Source organism: Symsagittifera roscoffensis, chromosome 3 (assembly GCF_963678635.1).
Source record: "Symsagittifera roscoffensis chromosome 3, txSymRosc1.1, whole genome shotgun sequence".
NCBI lineage: Eukaryota > Metazoa > Xenacoelomorpha > Acoela > Convolutidae > Symsagittifera > Symsagittifera roscoffensis.
The window spans coordinates 3,340,904-3,359,885 of NC_087064.1; the positions used below are offsets into that span (position 1 = coordinate 3,340,904).

General features: G+C 35.9%; 1 protein-coding gene across 5 annotated transcripts in view; it reads left to right on the forward strand.

Moving 5' to 3' along the window:
* Window positions 1-18,982, forward strand: part of LOC134842088 (regulating synaptic membrane exocytosis protein 2-like) — a 104,935-nt gene that overhangs the window by 41,162 nt on the left and 44,791 nt on the right. For 3 of the 5 annotated variants that reach the window (XM_063858259.1, XM_063858261.1, XM_063858262.1), the window contains exons 3-6: window positions 14,642-16,079; window positions 16,398-16,459; window positions 17,353-17,448; window positions 18,045-18,216. In XM_063858259.1, coding sequence (XP_063714329.1) covers window positions 14,642-16,079; window positions 16,398-16,459; window positions 17,353-17,448; window positions 18,045-18,216 — 1,768 coding nt within the window. Of the gene's footprint in view, window positions 1-5,981; window positions 6,127-14,641; window positions 16,080-16,397; window positions 16,460-16,892; window positions 16,913-17,352; window positions 17,449-18,044; window positions 18,217-18,982 lie in introns of those variants that run through there. The other 2 variants (XM_063858263.1, XM_063858260.1) reach the window with 2 other exon arrangements.

Below are 18,982 nucleotides of genomic sequence, written 5' to 3' on the forward strand. Positions count from 1 at the left end.
GGGTAGTTATTGAGTAAGTAAATCACGGAAAAGATGAAAGCAATGTGCAAAAAATTAGGAATTAGCGTATTAGAAGTGTTTGCAATTTTCAAAACAAATTTCTAAAGCAAAACTTTCAGATAAAAGCTTGACTGTTTTTTTCTCAGTTTTTGTTAAAGACTACATTCTCGATCGGTTCGAATTTCTCATAAATAAAACATTTTCTCTCCACTCTTTCGTTAAGTGTCTGAACATTGTTGTTTTAAACATCTTGACTTTTAGTCTATCTATTGTTTATTTAAATGCGGGCTTCACTATCTCGCCCTGTTTAAGCTTTCTCAACGAATTATTTTTGCATGTTTAACTAAAGATTTTTTTCACGTTTAAACTTTATCGTAGATTGCAATGGTTAAGATTTTTTTCGATCTTCCGGTTTGAATTCAGTGTTCATTTCACCGAGTTTAAAATAAGCAGCCCAATAGTAGGATGCTGTCAGGGTGTCCAGAGGTTGCGAATTTGGCCTCCAATTTTGGAATGCACAAATGTTTGGGTGTAAAAGATATATTTTTTATGTGTTAAATTTTCAGAAAACTCAAATTACAAAAAAAATTTCAACCTTTGAAATTCTCAACGCTGTATTTGGGTACAGTCAGAGTTCTTTCAAAGACTGCGAATCTTGCCTCCAAATAGGACCGCTCAAATCTTTGTAGTTTTCGAGGTATGACGTGTTTTATGATTTCTCTTTAATTTTTCAGAAAACTTAGATTTTGAAAAATTCAAAAGAATGAAAATTCCCAACCTTGTAGTTGGGTAATGTGAGGCTACTTTCAGGAGTTGCAAGTGGCAAATCTTGCGTTCGAATGCGACTGCTCAAATGCGTTTAGTTTGTGAGATTTGATTTTTGTTGTCTTTTTTAAATTGTTCAAAGAGCTTAGATATAAAAAACTTCACAAATTTCGCAGTTCTCATTTCTAGAATAAGGCTCTGTCAGGGTATTCCCAGGAGTTGCCAGTTTTGCCTCGAAGTTTGACTGCTCAGATCCTTGTTGTTTTTGAGATATGACGCTTTTTGTGATTTTTTCAAAAAGTTGCACAAAACTAATTATTTTTTTTTCTTAAAAATATGAAATTCCTAAGCCTGTAGTTGGGGGCTGTCAGTATACTCACAGGGGTTGCGAGTCTTACCTCCAAATTTGACTGCTCAAATATTTTATCCTTAGACCCTCAGGTCTTGTATTTTTAGGTCTTGAGTTCAAAGGCCGGCCGGGCCTTGTTTTTTCGATCGTATAAAATGACTTTTTGGAAAAACTTGATTTGTCGGTATATCATTTGTTTTTTTTTGTTTTTGACAGTTCGTGTTTCTAATAATATTTTTTTCTGAAGTAGACAACTTTTTAGTGTAATTGAAAAGCATTCTGCAATTTGTAAATTGGCCTGCTCTGATTTGGATTGATTTGTTTTTTTTTGCTTCCTCTAAATTGTTTTGGACTTTTATACTACGCCTTATTACCCTTGCAATAAGTAAAGGTTTTGCAATTTAGTACGTGACTGTTTTCCCGTAAATAAATTTGTCCACATGACTGTTTTCATCTGGACTCATTTCCTGGAAGCAATATGAGACGCAATATGAGACCACTAAACCAGTATTTTGAGGGTGAGGGGGACTTCATAACTTTTTACTAGTCTTAAATCTCTTAATTATTTTTAGGCTTAAAAGCATTTTGGCTTTTTATATCGGCAGAGTGGCCTCATATATCGTTGTTCGACGAGCTATGTTTGTGTCTGTGTTTTTTGAGGGCGAGGGGGATTTAATAAACTTTTATTAGTCTTATTTTTGTCTTTCAATTTTTTGGTCTTAGTTGTTCTTTTTTTTCCGGCTCAATTGGTTTTGGCCCATTTTATATCGGCTTAGTGGCCTCTTATTGTTTCATTTGACGCGTGTTTAAAGTTTGTATGTTTAGTTGTTTGAGGCTGAGAGGGACTTGATAAGCTTTTATAAGTTTAATTGACTTTTTTGATTTCTGCTAAAATATATTTGCTTTTTTACCGCTTGATAAATTTTCTGTCTCTGCTAATTTTTCATTTTATTGTCTTGGCACGTTTTTGTTTCAAAATGAGCCGTGTTCAATTTGATGGATCTAGTTTTTCGATTTTTTCTTGATATTTTTTAGATTTCCAGCGGAACAAAAACTTTACCTATTGAACCAGTTTTCTCAAGTTGGTTTAATGTTATCAAAAAAAGCGCCAATCAGAAATTGTTCTAGAACTTCACAGCTTAAAGGTCATCATTTTTTTTCTTTGAAATTCAAAACTTGAGTGTTTTTTGTTTACTTGCGTTCATTACTCTCTTCTAGCTGTCAGTTGTTTTTGTTTTCTTATTGCAATTCATGGAGCTGCTTTTTGTAGTGTTCTCGATAGTGTTTAGCGAAGCGCAGCTTCGCCTCTGTGTTTAACGCTGGTAAGCGTGTTTCTCGACCGTGTTTTTAAGAGTCGTTGAACGTATTTCAGACCCTTATATAGGTCGTGATGATTTTTTCTTGTTTAGGAAAAGTATCAGATTTACTTCTTCGAATGTTCAGGCTCAGATTTACTCTTTCCCGGTTTGAATTTTGATTTCTTTTTATGTTTAGTTTATTTCCTCTGTTGAAAGGAAGGCAAATTCCTCTTTCGAACAGCAAAAATGTTGAAGGTCACAAAAAACCTTGATCGAATTCATGTTTCGAAAAAGAAATTTAATTTTCAGTTTTCTCAGCGAAACCAAGAACTTGCTTATTGATCCAGTTTTCTCAAATTGGGTTGTTTTTATTTAATCAAAAAGAGTCCCTCGTAAATTTTTTCAAAATTCAAAGAAACTTAGACTGATCAATTTTTGTTCGACAATCGAAAATTGAGATTTTTTTAAAAAGTAAGTCAGTATTTTCTCTGTTTACTTGCGCTTATTGGCCTTTTCTTACTTGCTATGTTTTTACCCCTGCAACATAATTGTGTTGGGAAACTTCTCATCGCTTCGCTGTCAAACTTTTGACATTTACTATTAGTATGTATTGCCCCATTTACTAATAGTAAGTAATAGAATTTCTACGAGCCACTCGCGCATGAAATTTTGGCGTTTTTTGGGTAAAATATGGATTTTTTTAAGGACTGCTAACTCCCGTTTTTTGAGCTGTGCCCATGCTTAGCAAAATGTTCCTGCCGCGCATGCCAATTAAAGCGCATGCTGGTGGAAGATAAAACCGGTTTAAGCTAATTTTAGAAAGCCTTTATCATGAATCATTGTTAAATCTGTTATATATTTAAATGCGGGCTTCACTATCTCGGCATGCTTAAGCTTTTTTCAACGTATTGTTTTTGCATGTTTAACGACGAAAGAATTTTTTCACGTTTAAGCTAAATCGTAAATTGGAATGGTTAAGAATTTTTTTTTCGATTTTTCAGTTTGAAATCAGTGGTGACTTCACCGAGTTTAAAATAAGCAGCCCAATAGTGGATGCTCTCAGGGTTCCCCAAGGGGTTGCGAATTTGGCCTCCAATTATGAGTACCCCAATCCTTTTAGTGTACGAGATTGGACGAGTTCTGTGATTTTTTCAGCGTTTTTTCAGAAAACCTAAATAAATTTTTTTCTTCATAATTTGAAATTCCCAACCCTGTAGTTGGGGGCTATAGAGTACTCTCAGACCTTGTGGTTTTCGAGATATGTCGTTTTTTTTGTGATTTTTCTCGAAGTTTTTCAGAAACCCTAAAAAAAATTTTTTCGAAAATTTGAATTTCTCAGCCCTGTAGTTGCGGAATATATAGTACTCTCAAGGATTGCGCATCTTTCCTCCAATTATGACTGCTCAAACCTTTGTAGTTTTCGAGATATGTCGTTTTAGTGTATTATTAGAAAATTTTCAGAAAACATAAGCTTGAAAAGTTTCACTAAATATGAATTTCTCAACAATGTCGTTGTGTATGGCTACGGTGAGGGTACTCTTGGGGGTTGCAAATCGTGCGTCTCAATGCGACTGCTCAAATGCTTTTAGTTTCCGACATGTGACTTTTTTATTATTATTTTCAAAGAGCGTACCTACAAATAACTTCACAAAATTTGAAACTCCTAGCTTGATGAAGAGACAACCGTGTTGTCAATGTTCACTCAGGCGTCGCAAATCTTGCCTCTAAAATGCATGCTCAAGTCTTATTAGTTTCCGAGATATGACGTCTTGTATGATTTTTTTTTCAAAATTTTTCGGGAAACTAGGTTTGAAAAAATTCACGAAATTTGAAGTTCCCAGCCCTATAGTAGGGTACTGTCAGTGATTGCAAATCTGGCCTTCAAATTCTCCAGAGGTTCTTTAAGTTTTCGAGAGATGACGTTTTTATGATTTTTCAAAATTAGAATAAAAAAATTTGAAATTATCAGCCCTGTAATTTGGTGCTGTCAGCAGACTACACCAGAAGGCTGCAGGTCTTGTTTTCAGTAAGTGCGGTTTTTTATAAGTTGTCAAAATTTCGAAGCACCGGAGATGCGTTACACGCTAGTTGTTTTTAAATGGGATGTCAACTACTAAAGCATTGTTTGAACCCATTGATTCAGCTTAGAATATTTAGGTCAAAAAAATTCGCTGCTTACTAGTTGTGCGAATAAAAGGGGAAATTTAGCGAAAATTAAGTAGACCAAAGTGGAGATTTCAAACGGCCATAACCGTATTGAATTATGTTTTTGAATTAGTTGGCCATGTTACCAAAATTCAACATCATTCAAGAAAATTTTGATTTTTCTATAATTTTTTTTTCAAATAGTTTCGATCGTTAGTTTCGATAATTTTGAGCAGAGTGAATAAAATAGTAAGAGAAGCGACATTGGATAAAACTTTTCTGGCAACTATGGTGGTATGCAAGAATTGTATTTAGGTCGTGTAGTTTTGTTATATTTCAGAAAAGTCCTTTAAGTTTGGATTTGATTTTTCGCGGTTTGGATTTTATGCTTCAATGTCAAATTGAAAGAAAAATCAAACTCTTCTATCGAACAGCGAAAATGTAAAAGTGATGAAAAACGCGATCAATTTCTGATTTCGAAATTGAATTTTTTTATGAGATTTCCCGGCGAAATAAAATATTTTCTTTTTGATCCAGTTTTCTCAAATTGTGTCATTTTTATGAAGGCTTTTGAAGAGTCGAACGTATTTCAGACTCTAGTACAGGTCGCGATGATTTTTTTAAAGTTTTTTTTTCAGTAAATGTTAAAATTAGTTCAGGCTCATGTTTACTTTTTCGTGGTTTGACTTTTGACTTCATTTTAATTTCGCCTTGTTTCCTTTGTTAAAAGGAAGGTAAACTCTTCTATCGAATTGCAATAGTGTTAAGGTCGTGATCGACTCCTAGTTTCGAAAGTTTAATTTTCAGATTTCCAAGCAAAATAATTTCACCTTTTGATCCAGTTTTCTCAAATTGGTTTAATTTGATCAAAGTGTCAATCATAATTTGTTCTAGAAATTCAAAGAGCTTTAAGGTCAATTTTTTCGATTTTTTTGAAATTATTTGCATTGCTTATCTCTTTTCCAACTGTCTGTTGGCTATGTTTTTGGTCAAATGTTTTTTTTTGCTGCAATGTCTTGTATCAACCTTTTATTGGACTTGTATGAGACAAATTTGCTTTGTTTTGATGCAGAATTGCGGAATCTACTACACTTTTTTCCCGTCTTTTTCCGAAAATCGATGCCTGAATTAAAAATAGACATCCTAATCCAGATTTATGAGTGGCGCAAGAGTGTTTGGTGTCACCATGCTTAGCCATTGCACTGCATTCACTAGCTTATCAAGTGTACAACAAAGGAGACTGTATTGGTTGGCTGGTCTCGCATCATTAAGCATGAATCCATTTTTGTCCCAATAAATTAATAATTCAATCTTGTTTCCATTCTAAGTAAGCATCCTGCATCGTTTAACCACACTCGAATTTCCCGCTTTTTGTTCAAAATTATCGCCGATTTTTAATTGCTCTGTTAAAGCTCCCTGGCCGTGCAATGCGTTATCTTACCAGGTTTATCATGCTATGAATATGTTATTGTTGATTCCAATGTCAAAGGTTGCTGTTATTGTCCGAGTACTCGCCCCTGCGTTTTATTCGAAAGACAATTCATTGGACGTCATCTAGGCCTACTTGATGTGAGAGTTTATTCTTGACTTGATTCAGAACAAGACTGTCCGTATCACGGGCAACAAATAGTTTAATTAGGACCCTTTTATTCCGTCGAATAGTTTCGTTTATGAACTTCAACCGAAATTTTTTCTCGATTTTCAATTATTTTTGGTATCGGAAATTATCAAATTGGGTACTAGACTTTTTTTACCTGTAAACAACTTGTCTAATAGAAGAATTTATTCTAATTGGCCTATAGAGATTCAAGTTCAAGCAACTGATTTGGCACAGAGGTTGGTGGTTTGAAATGCTTGTTACGCCAAAGGTTGGTGATTTGAGGACCTCTACATTTTGCAAACTGAAAATTTTCTACATACATACATACATACATACATACATACATATATGCATACATAGTTTTTGTTTTTGGGTGATTTTTTGGTGCCATATCCCGCACATAGCGTAAAATTAGCCTGTTACCTGCAGGTAATTGGTTTTGAAGATTTGTCGTGGAAATGTCTAGAAAGATTTTTCTTATCGATAATTTTCAAAGGTTTTTTTGCCTTTCCTTTCACAAAAAAGCATTCAATCACAAAAAAGCAATGAATGGAGAATTTTGATCAACCAATAGAAATGATGTTTTTTCTGAGCCCGAAATTAGAAAAAAAAACTAACTTTTTCCTTATGTTAATTTTTATCAAAAATACCAGTCACAAATTGTTTTTTAAATTCAAAAAGCTCTAATGGCATCTCTTGTTTTCTTCGAAATTCGAAAGTTGATATATATTTTTTATAAAACAGGTGAGTTTTTTTCTGTTTCTTTGCGTTCATTGGCATTTTTCTAACTGGCTATTTTTACACCTGGAATATAATTGTAGTGGGTAACGTTTCCGCGCTTCGCTGTCAAACGTTGGCCTCATTTACTATTAGTAAGTGATAGAATTTCTCTTTGCCACGTGCGCAGGAAGTTTTGATGTTTTTTTGGGAAAAATATCGATCTATTTAAGGACTAATAACTCCCGTTTTTTGAGCTCGGGCCATGTTTAGCAAAATGTTCCTTTGGCGCATGCCAATTATTCTGGTGGAAGATAAAACCGGCTTAAGCTCATTTTAAAAGGCTCACATCAAAAATTGAAGAATCAATGTTAAATGGTTTTTAAGGGGGATGCCAAATACTAAAGCATTGTTTTTAGCCATTGATTCAGCTTAGAATATTTTGTTGTCAAAATAACTCACTGCTTACGAGTTCTGCAAATAAAAGGGGAAATAAAGCTATTATTAACAAGACCAAAATGTAGATTTCAAGCGGCCAAAACCGTTTTGAGTTATATTTTTGAATAAGAAATGAGACCATCATTGACATCAAAAAATTAATCGGCCAAGAACTGATATAATTTATCTGGAGAACAAGCAGCATCTTGTACAAAGGTCTTTGATTTCTTCAAAATTTGAAAGAATAGTATGTCTTATTTTAAAATTTTGTTTGAAAATTCCATACTCAACCTTTCAGGCGCATCAATACGCAGACATCATGGAATCGAATTTGAAAAGTTAAAAGGCCTAATTAGTTTTGGAAAACTTGGAGGTGATACCAAAAAGTTGCTCAAAATTTAGAGACAACTTAATTGCTAATGAGAATCTTTCGCATGGATCGGAGCGGTAATTTTTCCAATTGTTGGCTCATTTTGATCATGAGCGCAAAATTATTCAAATACAGATCATATAGCCTTTTTCGACGCCGGATCAAGTTACTTTTTCAATCATTTTGTCTGTCGTTTTTCAGCGGTATAAAGCGTAATTCAAGTCCAACAGCTTCCAAAATAACTACTTTGAACTCGTAAATTTAAATTCCTAATATTGTTTTTGAGGATGCTTCCGGAGCAAGAACTTCCTCTAAAGATGCTTCTTCTAAAGCTTGTCATGATATACTGGCTATTTTGCGCCTTCGTAAAATATTTTGCGCCTCTATGCGTTCGTAAATTTCATATTCCAGGTCCCCGTAGGTCGCAGATGGAATCCGAGACCTAACCGAATTTTTACCAATTCTTTGCTTTTTTCTACTTTTTCTTTTCTTGCATTTTATAGAGCTGTTTTTGTCTCGTGATTTTTGTCGTGTTCTCCTTAGTGTTTGCGAAGCGCGGATTTGTCTCTGTTCATATGTGATTTTTGGTTTGATGTGAGTTTTTTACCCGGCTGCAACCACTAAAAGATGGAAATTAAATTACTTGCTACTTCATGCTTGAAATAAAACAAGTTATCAATTGGCAAAACATAATTGTGTTTCATATTCAAATTAAGTGCTTTTATGCAAAGCCGGGGTGGATTTAGGTTGTTGGCATGGTGTGTGGGCTAATTTTTAAGACTTGTATCAATTTGTTTCAGCCGTAGCCATTTTTTAAGAGTAATGAACGTAGTCAGTGCTTTTTGTTTAATTGCGTTCATTACTCTTTTCCAATCTTCGATTGGCTTTGTTTTAAAAAAGTTGTTTAAGATAAACATTTTTGCAAACAACGCTTTGTGTTTGAAGGTTAAATCGCTTCTTAGATGCCTGATAATATTGCGCTTGCTATTAGCAATTATTATACAATAAAGCATGTTCGAAAGCAGTTTAAGACGAGGCTCCATGGCATAATTATTAGGCAAGAGACTCGTGGTACACAGATTTGCGGTCTAATCCCGTATTAATAGATTTTTGAAGTTGATTCTTTACTTTTATTTTTTGTTCACAGAGCTCCTTTTTGCCATATTGAGCTTGTTTTTGCGACGTGCACATTCATGTTTGCGTCAATTTTTGTTTTAATTCATTTTTGATAAAAAAAGGGTTTTATAAAAATGTATTGGATCGGGTTTTTTTAATTTTATATCTTTTTTGAGGCGCTGCGGAAAATTTTTTTCATCTTTTTCAAAATATTTAATTCTTCTCAAAAACTACTCTGCCGATTTTCCAAAAAGTTAGAAGTGTCCGCCCACTCCCCTGTGTGCCTGCATAATTTTAGGCTTTATTTACCTTAATCCACTTTTTATAACTTACGAAAAAGTGTGCGGAGGGAATTTTTTACCCATATTTTTGAAAAACTACCCTCCCGAATCTGAGATATTGATTTCAATGGTTAGAAGGAGTTGTGAGAAGCTCCCTTGCATAAAATGTTGCGCCCAGTTTTTTTATACGACGCTCGGAAAAGTCATTATTTTGTTATCGTGTCCGTTTTTTTTGATATTTTCTGAGGTCTCGAAAACAACTCAAATAGGGTTTAATCAAGGCAACAGGTTTGAGAAACCTCCGTGCATAAGATTCCACGTCTTTAAAAAAAAAACCTTTTTCTTGGAAATTTCCGAAATCACAAAAATTTTCTTTCACTTTTAATAGAGCATTAACTAAGGCTTTGGGATAAACCCGATTCCTAATTTTAATAGCAATGAACGTAGTGAATACTCTCATATAGGTCTTGCTGATTCTTTTTTGTTTTTTTTTTCAGGAAAAAGTCTTAAAATTTTGATGCACTTAGGCATAATGTGCACTTTTGAGTCGAATTGAAATTTATCTGCTGAAAGTGACGTAAGTATCCTTCTCCAAATACGAACGTGGAAATGGCGCAAAAAAACGTGAACGATTTTTAGTTTCCAAAGTGGAATTGATTTTTAGATTTCCAGCGGAATAAAAACTTTGCCTTTTGATCCAGTTTTCTCAAGTTGGGTTCATGTTATCAAAAAAGCGCCGACCATAAATTGTTCTGGAAAATCATCTATTTTTTTCTTCAAATTCGAAAGTTAAGTTTTTTATTTCAAGAAAGTCCGTTTTTTTATGTTTACTTGCGTGCATTACTCTTTTCCAATCTTCGATTGGCTATGTTTTGAAATTATCTACTTCATCATGCATCAGTACAACAAATTCAAAAAGTATCAAACATGTACCTCCAGCTTTAGCTGGGCCTCTTTTTTCATTGATCTATGTCTAGCTGAAAATTCCTGTTTGATAAAAACAGGTATTATGAAAATGCATGGGACTTTTTTTTTTCAATTTTCCTTTTTTTTCAATTTTTTTTCTTCAAAAATTTAGTTTTTCTCAAACTGCTCTACCGATTTTTCCCACTTTCTACAGCCTTTGAAAAAGTGTGTTGGGGGAATTTTAGACCCATATTCTTGGAACTTTTATTTTCTCAAAAACTACCATACGAAGTCTGAGATTTTGGGCTTAATGGATAGAACAGGTTGTAAGACGCTCATCTGCGCAACCGACTACGCCCAATTTTTTTCACCTTAACTTATTACTCTAGGAAAAACAGATTTTTTGACCGTTTTTGAATCTTTTCGACTTTTCTCGAAATTTACCCTAACAAATCTTCATGAGCGGCTCAACACAAATTTTTTTACTAAAAAAATTACAAATTCGGATTAACAAATTATGCGATTTTTTTGCCTTTTTGCAATTTGTTGACTTGTCTCGAAAATGCCATCCCAATACTGAGATTTTGGGCTCAATGAAAAAGGCTTGAGCGAAGCTCCCTTTTGTAAGCTCTCACGTCCAAATTTTTTTAACAAAAAAGTATTGGCCTTCAGAAAAGTCAATGTTTCGATTTCTTGTTGTTTTTTGAAACTTTTTAACTCCTCTCGAAAAGTCAATCTGATATCTAGGGTTTAATGGAGGCAACAGGCTGTGGTAAGCCTCCGTGCATAAGATGCTACGTCCTTAAATTTTTTCAAAAAAATTATGTCTCTGGGAAAATTTCAAAATCACAAAAATTTAACTCAAGTTCTAATAGAGCAATAATTAGTTTTGGGTGAAGCCCAATTTTTTTAATCCCGCATCAGTACAACAAATTCAAAAATTATCTCCAGCTTTAGCTGGGCCTCTAATTCTTTGGAAGAGTTAATGAAATCCGCTCAAAAAGTGCATTCATTGCTGCCTGCCGAAAGGTTTTAGGGTCGAACGGTCTTGTGGACTGTTTAAGTATTTGCTTCAGACGCAGCAGATAGTGGTTTCAATCCCCGATGTCTTATGTTGGCAGTGCAAGCTTTTCGGCCGATTTTCTTGTTTCGTTGAGTTTTTGGGACGTAGTTTTTGCTTGTTTGAAAAATGCAGCGTTGAGCCAAAAAATAGACCTTTTGTTGCTCGCTTTGGCATATTTATTGGCACGGAACGCTGGATTAGTAAATTTTTAGAGTTATTTGATCGAACGTCACAAGACAGGTAAAAGTGGATGTCCTGAAATAGTTTCAAAAGACAACCTTTGGTATGTGAGGTTGTCAATTTTCTAAGAGTGTAAATGTACTATTTTCAGAAAGAATTTGAATTTTATCGCATGTTTCGACGGATTTTCAGCAAAAAAGTCTTGATCGTTTTTATTGGGCGTCTATCGTCAATAATTTTCAAGCATAAAAATTCTGACATTGTAAATATCTCGAGAATTTGAAACAGTCACAAACTTAGTAGCTTTTTCGGTTGTCTCGATTTGGTTAACGCTTTACCTCTTGTCTCTTTCTTATCCTCCAGAGCAGTGGCGGGAGCAGGATTTCTTTTTTTGGGGGGGGGGGCTGGTTTCATTTTTTGCAGACAAGGTTTAATTAAAAATTGAGTTTTGAAAGAAAAGGGTGCATTAAAATGTACATGAAATGACAAATCAGCTATTTTTGAACTTCACATAATTGTAGGGTCTCTGCGGTCATAATCAGGAGGAATGAACTCCTGTTAATTCCAATGTGGGGCTGTTTCCTTCCGCTGTCTGCAGCTATCAGTCTGAACAGATCAGACTTATTTTTATCCAAAAATAGTGTTGTATCGACCTTCTGATTTAATTAAGTTCCCTTCCAGTTGTGGCGAACCAATCCTAAAGTCGGATGGTTTTCCCTTGAAAGATTTCAAATAATTTATCTGCTCAAAAAGTGTTGTTCGATTTTTGAAAATTCTTTGAAAAAAATTGATCTTTAAAGTAAAATTTAAAACAAAATGAAATTAATTTTCTTGTTTTTCCCCTTGTTTTTATTTAGGCAACATGATTTTCGGCTTCTAGTTGGCATATATAATTCAGTTCAGTTGGGTTTTGAAGTGCATCTAGATCAGGCAGCGAATTTGGTCTGTGTTTTAATTGCTCATTTCGCACGAAAGAGTGAACAAATGACAGGACAAAGACTATCTGCAACTTCAATGTCTTTTCTCTTTTTAATTTGGGCGTGAAAAAACTCTCCTCTCTTGAATTCTTCCCTGAGCTTTGAATGAAAATATAGGCTGGGTTTTTTTTTCATCTCTCTTTTACAGTTGTAAACTTGTTTGTTTACCAGCGGATTGTTGTGTGTATGTTGTGTGGGTAGAGCTATTTATTTTTTCAGTAAACTGAGCTGACCAAATTGTGTACCGGTGAAAACCACGGCAGGTTTTTGTATGCAAATAGATTGAAATTGAACCAAGTTGCGAATCGCAAGCATCGGTTGAATTTAAATCAGTTTTTCATTCAGTTTTTCAAGTAACTGCCTTGGTGAATTTTTTGGTGATGTGGTTTTTGGTGTTTCGGTACAGCTCGGCGATCAAGTTAGAGACGTCGAAAATGTTTGCGGAAATTTTTTTTCCAATTCTCCGTGAAAAAAACGTAGATTAATTTCTGGTTGCGTTTTGCGTGACTTGTTTTTTTTCTGATCCCTTTCGCTGTAGGGGTGGGGGGAGGTTCCGTCTGCAATGTAGGCAGCGTAAAGAGACTACATGCAATTCAAGTATGATATCATGATATCAAACTTTTTTTAACCGGGAATCGGTTTTTAGAGAAAAGCATCCATTTTTTACGGCGTTTGAGTAACCAGTTTCGAAATAATTTGGCAAAAATGTTCTCTTTGATGGCTGCCCTAAATTTTATGTTGGTTTCTGACCATAGCCTGTGGGATATTTTTGCGTCTCGCCTTTTAATTTTTTTTACTTATTGATTATACGCCGTACCGCCCCCAGCTTATATAAAAACACTAACACCAAGCGGCTTAAGGGCTCCCAAACTGTTATTCTTGTATTTTTGGGGTATGTTTTTAGTCTCCTTAATTTGAGGGCTCTAATGAAAAGATATTCATCCAAATTTGAAAACATTTTAAATAACAGATGACTCTTTGCCTCTTCGTATTATTATTATTTTTATTTCATCATGAGTGACCTTAAGTTGCAATGAAGACGGAGACAGGGAGGCGCGAGGATTGAAAAGCTTATTTGATAATTTTAAACCCGATTTAGATTGAGAATTTCGATGTTTGTTGCGCTAGTTGATACTAAACGTACCTACACATTGGTACCCAAATGGTAATCCTCAAGCTTTAGTCTTGTTGTCCTTTTATCAATTCCAGTTTTTTATTCGATCTGTTTTGTTAGGGCAAGGAAGCATACCATTGTTATACCTTGAGGCGAAATCTTTATGTTAATCCTTTACCTTCTTTTTTATTCCGAATCTTCCCCTAAACCCAACCTGCCAAGGTCCAATTCTCTACTAAGCGAAGCGTAGTTATTGTGGCGTGACGATGCATTAGTATTAAACTGCAAATTGCACGACACTAATTAAATGATTGAGTCTGTCTTGGTCACATACATCACCGTCTTAAGACAAAGTTACTATAAGCTCTTCTTTTGATGCGGGATCACCCGTCCCTTTTTCCTGTAACCTTGTTATTGTTCCGACTTTTTGCTGTCGTAGCTCTACTGTCTATTGTCTTCGATTTTGACGGATGGAAAAGACGTTTATTCTGGAAATCGATAATCTCTAAAACTTCAACTGAGCAAATACTGATTTGGTGTTTAGTAAATTTGATGGATGATTTAAACGACTACATGTGAGCAGTCTTCATCCGATTATTTTTTGTCAATTTGAAATTGAAAATTGAGTGACGCTTAATAATATTATCAGACTAATTCATTGCCATTATTCGTTATTTGGTGTCTTTTTATAGCTTGGAGAGTGTTTTTGCGTCTTTTTTTTCCAATTTTTTTTCCTATTGAGCTCGTAGCATTAAGAAGGAAACAAAACTATAATAGCAGCAATACAATGCCTTTGTAAAGCAGAATGTAACGTCAATTTAGATACGTTTCGCATTCGCCTTTGGTGCAAACAGCTTAATTATCGGTCGTGATTAAAATGGCAACGGAAAAGAAGAAAACCCGATATTTTAATGAAACCTTCGTTATTTTGTTTTGCCCCTCTTTACGTCTCTTGTTTATACATTTATTTTTTCACAACTAGCCAACATTTGCTAAACGCCTCTTTGTATTCGCGCTATTCAAGGAAGTTGCCCAATTTGAAATCTTAATTATGAAAAAAAATGTCAAAAGGAGTGTCGAAATAGGAACACAAACCGGAAATTTATCAACATGCGGCTCATTAAATCTCGTTTAATAACTTCTTAACCTTTTTCAACATCATTGATTATTTACTTCTACTACTAACCAAAACTATTTAATACTGAAAACTACCTTTAGCTCCATTTGCTTAATACTTTGTCTATTATTTAAACAGGAACTTAGTTGGACGTTATTGAAAATGGTTCTTATTGCCATGTAAATTGAATCGATTGTGGTTTTAGCTTGCGTGGCAGTGCAAATTATGTCGCAAAAGAGCGGACATTTTGGCAAAGAGTGGTAAATGGGCAACACCCCTGCCGGCTCCGAAAGAGTCTCTCCAAGGCCAGAGTCAGAATCCAGATCAACAGCAACAGTCTCAGTCGTTGGAGTCTAGCAGCAACCAAACTGGAAAAACATCACAAAACCAAAATTTACAACAATCAAACTTAGTTTCGAAAACCAGCATCCAGCAATCTCAAAATCACCAATCAACGCCTACTAGGACAAATAATTTACCTCCAGGACAAGTGAATTTTCAGAACCAACAGGTTAATCCGAATCATACTCCGAGTCAGAAATCACCACATGCGAACCAGGCAAACGGAAAAATAGATGCTGGAATTGGCCAGACATTCTCGCAATCATTTCCAACAAAAAGTCAGGAATCGAGCCCAACTTTAAACAAGCAACAGACATCTCAGAACCAACAAAGTAACCAGCCTCAAACGTCGGCACAACAGCAAAATCAGTCTCCCTTCTCACAGCTAGCCAAATTTTTACCCAATGTCATCCAACCGTTAGCTCAAGCCGCAACTGGAGGTCATTCCCATTCGAACATTGCTGCTGCACAGAATAAGCAGCATCCAAATCAGCTAAACATAGACACCAAAAGAAACCAGAAAGGTCTATTGGGTAATGGACATTTAGCAAACATGCCGGCATCTTCCGATCCGCCTCCACCTCCTCCTCCTAGGAGTCCACAGGTGTACGATAGAGTTCTCCCAGCAAGACGTTCGTTATCTGGTCGAGGAGTTCCAGTTAAGTCAAGGGCCGGTGGTGGTAATTTAGCTCCCCCTAGACGAAGTGCGCCGGCGCCACCCACGGGTAACATGACAGGTTCCGGACCCCCAAGAAGAGTCCAGCCCTCCAATCAGACTCATCAAGGACATTACCCAGACGACCCGCATGGGGTTGTAGGTGCTAATTATGGATCGACTCGGAACGACGATTTACCGGATAGCGGCTACCGTTCAGAGTCGAACCGAACGACGAGTAGCCGAGACTCGGCCGAGAAACGAAGGCGTGCCGAGTACATGTCGCACGTCAACGACCGCGAACGGAGAGAAAATCAAATGATGCGCAAAATGGACTCGATAAATTCCGAATATTCGACGAGTTACGCGGACCAAGAAAATATGTACAGAGGTCAATATCATCAACAGGGTTCTATGGGGCCGTACGGGGACCACCCGGATATTAGACACACGATGTATCCCAATGAACCGAGGTCAAATGTTGGACCAAAGGGTAGAATAAAAACGAGCAAGAAAAGAGATCATCCGAGGTACTATACTTCGGGATCCGGCAGGTCTTTCAGCAGCAGTGAGGAGGATATACGATCCACTCCGGACTTGACAAGTTGGGACGGATTTGAGTCGGAGAGCCTAGTCAGTGATCGAGGTTTGTTGTCTGTCTTCCGTTTTTTGTTATAATTTTGAACTAGGGATGTGTGGTGGATTGAAAACGAATCGAATTGCATTGGTACAATCCCTCGTTGAATTGACTTTTAAATTTCATGAATCGCGCATTCCTATTTTGATCTTGCAGTATTGGTTATTGAAGCCAACCATTTTAACATGAAAAAAGATTTGTATCTTACACTAATCAACAGACCCAAAAATAACAGGCGTTCAGACCATCTAAGTTATTGAAATTAAGTTTTGATAGACGTTATTAACCAACTAAAGATCTAACTACAGTTTTCTTGTTCATCATCAGGACTTGACCTTTGGGACGATTACGGTACTGGTGGATATTCCTCAGCTAATAACAAATCATGGGTAACAATTAAATCGACCAATTTACGAAAAAGTTCATGCATCAGCCAGTTTGTGTAATTCGCGTGCTTGTATTGTAGATGTTTCAATCCGTTTTAGTTTGCAATTTAGTTTCAAATACTTTGTAGAAATATGATGTCTCAAAAAGAAAATGGCATCAAGTTTTCTAGCGATGAAAACATCTTCATTTTTAGAGGCTCAGTTTGTGCTTTGAATGATCTCTTTCGTATTAGCGTTGTTTAGTGAGCGATGCATTAGCGTATGATTTGCAGGGGATTATCGCTGTGTCTTACCCAGGTGTGTCTTACCAAGTATTTTTAACCAGGGGCAGGTAAAGGGTGGCTGACCTCTACGTTCATAGAATACACGGATCCATCATGAGGTTTTGTTAACATTATCAGATCAATGGATCCTAAGCATAAAGTTCTTACTTCAGACAAAAAGAGACAGATTCCAGTGGGTATTGCTAAGCAGATACAGTATGAAACCCACGAAGACTTATTGTTAATGAATACCACACGAATTTCTATCATCCAGCTGAATAACGAATTATGCATGCTGAATTGAAAAACTGCATGTTGTGTATCACTTCCATAAAACTTCCTCCGTATTCAATTTACTTGAACTTGAAATGTTTATGCAGAAAAAATGCAATTAATTGCACTGAATTCTGTTCGAACTATTTCTTTTGGGCATGATTGTGTAACAATTTTCCACAACCTTTCTGTTCTTTTGTTTGTGTTAGTTCGACACGAAAAAGTCGGCGGCGAAGACCCATTAGTTCAAGTTCGAAAATTTCATTTATGAGTTTTGATTTTTCCTGAAAGATGCATGTGGCATGGAAATTGTTCGATTAAAATGTCAATTAAGGAAATTTAATCATAGTTGTGTTTCAGAAAGGAAGTGCGGTTGACTGGACACAGGAGCCAGATGGTTCCAACATCGGTAGGATTTTGCTACACAAAGGAGCCGGTCGAGAACTGGGTCTGAAGGTAAGGAGCGTATCTGTTTTTAAGAGACGATGACCTTAGTTCACATTCTCATATAGGTCGCGATGATTTTTTTAGTTTTCAGGAAAAGTCTTGTAATTTGTTCAGGCTCAATTTTACTTTTTCGCGTATTGACTTTTGATTTCTTTTTAAATTTACTTCATTTCTTTTGTTAAAAGGAAGGCAAACGCCACTATCGATGTGCGAAAGTGTAAACGTCACAAAAAACGTGAACGACTTCTAGTTTCGAAGTTGTGATTTAATTATTAGATTTCCCTGCGAAAAAAAACTTACGTATTGATTCAGTTCTCTCAAATTGGGTTAATTGTATCAAAAAAGTTACAATCATAAATTGTTCTAGAAATTTCAAGAGCCTTGAGGCCATACGTTGTTTTTCTTGGAAATTCGAAAATTAAGAATTTTTCAAAAAACAAATTGTTTTTCTGTTTAACTGCGTTCATTGACTCTTCTAACTGTCTGTTGGCTATGTTTACTTATTCCGCTCAACTTCTTTGTGCTGAAACTAAGAAATCTGGTTGGAATAAGTAAAAAGAGTGCCGAAATATAAAACTTCGTACAAGTGTGTTCTCCTGCAACAGGTGAGAGGCGGTCAGCCCCTGGACGAGGTGTTATGTAACTCCCAAGTGTCTCCGGGTGACATGCTGGGGTCAGAGGTGGTCAATGTGCAGGCCTATAGGGGAGTGTTGAGTGCATTTGTGGTCAATGTGAGACGCGGCAGTCCCGCCGACACTGTTGCGGGAATCGTGCCAGGTATGAACGAGAGTTTCATTTTCAAGCTGCACGGAATTTGTTCTCGCTCTGCAATTTGGCAGTTGCTGCTTACCCAGTTAGCACCCCATCGCACCTCCCCCCTTTTAAAAAAGCTGTTAAAAATTGTCTAAAATCTGTTTATACTGAAGTTTGCTTGCAAAAAAAGGTATTCAAACGTGTTCACTTGTTCGCACTGACATGTTTTATAGCAGCAAAAATATTTTGAATATAATTTTTTTAATTATTATTAATTACAGCGAAACTAAAGGCGTGAACTGGAAAAGAGCGATGCAGTTTCACAAGCTAATAGTATCAGCCGATGCCCGTTTTTGAAATTGTCTAATTTTTTGTTAACAATTAGGATGAAAAAAGAAGTGGACGACAGAAAGGTTTTGGTATTGACTTTCTGAAAAGTCAAATCACGCAAATAGTCATTTGACTAGTAGGCCCCAGCCACGTAAAAATATTTTTATAGCCCCACCACAGAATGTTTTTTATAATGGCGAGGGATGTAATAGTTATTTGCGGGCGGAGTATAATAGGAAACAACCGACTAGTATGAATAGGCTTTCAAATTATTCTTTTTTGTTGCGTTAAGCTTAGCGCACTTGCATTTATCCTGCCTTTTTTCTCTCAGAAGTTTTCTTTTTCGAAGAAGAGTAAATCAGTAATTGGCCTGTACTATGTTGATAAATCGTTCTGAATGAAGATCGCTCTGAAAATAATGCTCTGTTGGGATTTCGTCTAGGACGTTAGACGTGGTGAG